This window comes from Penaeus chinensis, chromosome 20 (genome assembly GCF_019202785.1).
Source record: "Penaeus chinensis breed Huanghai No. 1 chromosome 20, ASM1920278v2, whole genome shotgun sequence".
NCBI classification, from domain to species: domain Eukaryota; kingdom Metazoa; phylum Arthropoda; class Malacostraca; order Decapoda; family Penaeidae; genus Penaeus; species Penaeus chinensis.
Window position 1 is genome coordinate 240,840 of NC_061838.1, and position 5,000 is coordinate 245,839.

The following is a 5,000-nucleotide window of genomic DNA, read 5'->3' on the forward strand; positions in this document are numbered from 1 at the left end:
ATGTGTGTGTATACATATAGAAACATATATTCATATATGTATATGTATATTTATATATATACATAAATTCATATATATATACTTATATATATACATATGATATACATACATTCACACACACACACACACACACACACACACACACACACACACACACACACACACACACATACACACACACACACACATATATATATATATATATATATATATATATATTTATGTATATGTATGTATATATATATTCATATATATACATATCTAAATAAATATATATTCATATATATGTTCATATATGTATATATGTATATATATAAATAAATACGTGTGCACATTTTTCTGTGCTATATATATATATATATATATATATATATATATATATATATATATATCTGTGTATATATATATATAATATATATATGTGTGTGTGTGTGTGTGTGTGTGTGTGTGTGTGTGTGTGTGCACACGCACACACGCACACACACGCACACACACACACACACACACGCACATGTTACATGGCGGTAATATGAGAAAATTATTAGAAGAAAGTGCAGGGTCTGATCTTGTGAGTATATTCTCCGCCTTCTATCTGAGGTTTAGTAGGAAGCCTCTGGAATATTTATGTCTCATGAAAGAATTAATTATATAGGCAACCTCATCCTCAAGAAATTCAGGCCTGCAAATCCTCCGCGCTCTGTGAAAGAAGCCTATTACAACACCAGATTTTTTTGTTGTTGTTGCTGTGGGCTCCCTGTATACGGAGAAGCGTAGGCCATCGTCACCCTGATGGATCAGAGTGTCCAGGAAAGGTACTTTCTGATCTCTTCGAAACATCTGACTTCCATGGGAAAAGAAGCTCTCTCCCATGGCCCGAAATTTAGCACCGGGCAGGAAAGCAGGGACTTCATCAACTACGTCATCGCGAACCACCGCTGGGCCGATAGTGAAGCCGACAAAGGGTTTGTCCAAGGGATTGCTGCATGGCTGATGCGTCGCCACGCCCCCGGCGATCCCACGCAGATATCATATTGATATGTATATATGTATATATATGTGTGTGTGTTTCTGTGTATGTGTGTGTGTGTATGTGTGTGTGTGTGTGTGTGTGTGGGTGTGTGTATAAATTCATACGCACACACACACACACACACACACACACACACACACACACATATATATATATATATATATGTGTGTGTGTGTGTGTGTGTGTGTGTGTGTGTGTGTGTGTGTGTGTGTGTGTGTGTACATACATATATATACGTATATAAATATATATTATACATACACATATATATACATATATATATATATATATATATATATATATATATATATATATATATATATATGTGTATATGTATATATATATATATATATATATATATGTGTGTGTGTGTGTGTGTGTGTGTGTGTGTGTGTGTGTGTGTGTGTGTGTGTGTGTGTGGATGTATGAAACATATATATATATATATATATATATATATATATATATATATATATAGACATAGACATATATGCATATGTCTGTATTTCCCTTAGTCTTTTCCCTTGCCGGTTCTATCTCGCTGTATATGTGCGCTTTTATCCCTATGTGCATGTATGTATAATTTTATTCATAGCTTTGTGCTCATCACATAGTAATGAAAATAATATTTTTTTCTTATAAGCCGTTTATGATGATCCTCGAATTCTTTTGTCATTACAAAGCGCCCATTTTCAGAGAATAAATATGATGGTTGGATAGATAAAGACTCTATTATGAAAACGTTTATTGAGACTCTCACATCATGTTGGTTTTGTTTTATCTTCGAAGCGTCGCTTCAGGAACCGCCCTCACTCTCCCCCCGCAGGACCGCCCCTCAGATCGATGTCACTGACGCGGACTCCTTGGCCTAGCCCAGGGGCGGCCACCAAGGAGTCTTCGCCCGGGAATCCCGCGCTGGGAGGCGAGGCTTCTGCTCCGGTCAGCCCTTCGATGCCGCCCACCAGGTGGAGGTGTCCCTTTCCTCCGTCCGTCGCTACGGGAGGAGCTCCTAACACTCCTTCGTCCGTCGGGAACGGCGAAATGCCGACCGCCCCTTGGCCAGGTCCTTCGCTTCCATGATGCGCGGCCGGAGACACAGACACGGAGCTGCCGTATCCGCCGTCTCGCCTCCCGTAACTGCCGTAGCCATCGTGCAGTCCACGGTGGCCATAGCGCTCGTACGGCTTGCGGAAGCTCGGCCGGTGGTGTCCCCATGTGTGGGACATCGCCTGTTGCGCCAGCAGGAGGAGGCAAAGGCCGGAAACAAGGGCGTATGTTTTTTTCGACGACGCCATTTTGAGAAGGTTTCTGCAGATCCAATTATTATGTTAACTCTTTACATGACATCCCTCTGGTGCGTAAGAAAGTTAGATAAAACTGGCAGTGCAGTATTGCGAAAAACAAACTAGAAGCAATATGCTTGACATTGTTTTATCCTACTCTGCCAAGGTGTGTTTGTCGAAAGAGCGCCTAAAAGAGTTATCAGTTGGCTTTTATCAGTTGCAACAGTGACATAAATTGCTATATTTTTTTCCTTTAGCCATTTGAGCTCTGAATCCCAATGACGCTGATGACGTGTCTGGCGGAAAGAACACGGAAACACAAGGGAGAAATAGAGTGAATTACAATATTAAAAGAAAAGAAGAGGCGTAAGTATGTACTAAAATAAATACATATGTACAATATATATGCGCACATACGTACTTTGTATATGTACACACATACACACTCAAGACACACACATACATACACATACACACACACACACACACACACACACACACACACACACACACACACACACACATATATATATATATATATATATATATATATATATATATATGTGTGTGTGTGTGTGTGTGTGTGTGTGTGTGTGTGTGTGTGTGTGTGTGTGTAAATATATATATACACACACATATATATACACCCACCCACATATATGAGTGTCTGTGTGTGCGTGTGTATGAGTAAAAATATAAAAGTACATATGCATGTATTTATATTGAACATATGTATTTCTTCCAAAATAAGGAACTAAGACGAAAGAAGAAAAATGGATCATTAGAGATAATCAAAAGAGAAAACCTAAAGAGGAAGACAAACGAAAATAGAATTTGGACAATGGAGACTCACTTCAGCTAAAGCGTCTGGCCGGCAGGGCCCTCGGGAGTGCACTGCGGCGCCAGGAGAGAGCTGCCCTTTATGGTGTCGCGTCGGGAATCCTCGCTCACGCAACTCCCCCCGGAAAGTCCGAGATTCCGGGGCGCCATTGAGCAACGCCCGGTAGTTTTTCTCCTCCTCCTCTCTCTCTCTCTCTCTCTCTCTCTCTCTCTCTCTCTCTCTCTCTCTCTCTCTCTCTCTCTCTCTCTCTCTCTCTCTTTCTCTTTCTCTCTCTCTCTCTCTCTCTCTTTCTTTCTCTCTCTCTTTCTCTCTCTCTCTCTCTCTCTCTCTCTCTCTCTCTCTCTCTCTCTCTCTCTCTCTCTCTCTCTCTCTCTCTCTCTCTCTCTCTCTCTATCTTGTGTGTGCGTATGTATGTGTATGAAATATGTGCACTTGCGCACAAACACTCGCAAGCGCACACACACACGTGAGAGTATTTGTGTGTATGTGTGCGTGCGTGCGTACATGCCTGTGTGTGTGTGGATCTGTGCTTCCGTGCGTGCGTGCGTGCATGGGTGTACGACTGTACGTGGGTGTGTGTATTTGTGAGTAAATACACTTATTTTCCGAGGCAGGCATGCGTGGATAGACGCACATGCGCTCCCATGCGGGTATCGAAAATTTCCCATGCTTACATAAAGAACGAAAGAATGGAAAGTTGATAATTTAGTAAGGATAATTGGGACCAAAACTGTCTTAAAGTCATTATTGTTCTTGTTGCTGTTATTATCATCGTCATTATCATCATTATTATCATTATTGTTATCATTGTTATCATCATCATCATTATCATATGTAATATCATTATTATTATCACGTATATTATAATTATACTTGTATTTCGTCCGTTAGTTACACCCCACGTGACTTGAAATCACTTCATTCGGGTGTAAAAAGGTGTGATAACATGGATATTAAAGAATGACGCACACACACACGAGCGCGCGCAACATATTGGCAATAAATGAGAATCCTGTTATAACTATTATCTTCATTACTATGATCATTTTTGTAATTTTTGTTACCATTATTAATGTTATCGTAGTTGTTACTATAATTTCTATCATCATTATTAATATCATTATTATTACTATTACTATTCTTGTTCGAGGTAAGTACACTACACTGAAGTAGTTAGACCGTCAGTTTATGCTTTGTTTACACGACTACCCGAGATACGAGGTTAAGGAGGAAGGGGAAGGAATGGAGGAGAAGTGGGGAGGGGGGAAAGGGAGGGGAAGGGAGCTTAAAGGGGAAGGGAAGAAGAGGGTCGGACGAAAAATAGGGATAGGAGAGGAAGAGAAGGGGACAGGGGCGTGGTTTCAAAGTTTTCTTGGGGCGAGAGCCACCCCCCCCCCCCTCTCGCCCCAAGAAAACTTTGGTGACAAGTGAAGTGAGCACATTCAGTTTCTGGGGCGCTGAAGCCTCGGAGATGTCTGAAGAACGAACTATTCTAGGAGCATGTTTAAGATACGACCGGAATTATAAAGGTGTGATTTAGGAAAAAAAATAACATCGTGGGAGTGTGGTGGTCCTTGTGTGGTGGGTAAAGCTAGACCTTGAATGGGGCCTCCCTCAAAAAAAAAAAAAAAAAAAAAAAAAAAAAAAAATAACGCCCCTGGAAGGCAAGAAGGGAGCAAATGTTGTGGGGGAGTTTAAGGAAGAAGAGAAGGTGGGAGAGGGGAGGCTTAAAGTAGGAGGAAGGAGTCAATTTAAGGGAGATTTAGGAGTGAGAGGAAGGGCAGAGCGGTAATGGGGAAAGGAAATGGGAGAGGGTGAAAGAGGGAGAGCAATACCTCTTATCTAT

At 40.9% G+C, this 5,000-nt stretch overlaps 1 protein-coding gene across 1 annotated transcript; it reads right to left on the reverse strand.

The window, feature by feature from the left end:
* Positions 1 to 1,762: 1,762 nt before the first annotated feature.
* LOC125036020 (collagen alpha-1(VIII) chain-like) lies at positions 1,763 to 3,313 on the reverse strand. Its single transcript, XM_047628372.1, has 2 exons — positions 3,167 to 3,313; positions 1,763 to 2,338 (listed from the first exon to the last, which is right to left on the reverse strand). The coding sequence occupies exon 2, from the start codon at positions 2,323 to 2,325 to the stop codon at positions 1,840 to 1,842; it is 486 nt and encodes a 161-aa protein (XP_047484328.1). The 5' UTR covers positions 2,326 to 2,338; positions 3,167 to 3,313; the 3' UTR covers positions 1,763 to 1,839.
* Positions 3,314 to 5,000: the final 1,687 nt, after the last annotated feature.

Excerpts from the sequence above, each read along its gene's own strand:
- LOC125036020 (XM_047628372.1), bottom strand. The coding sequence starts at position 2,325 with ATGGCGTCGTCGAAAAAAACATACGCCCTTGTTTCCGGCCTTTGCCTC.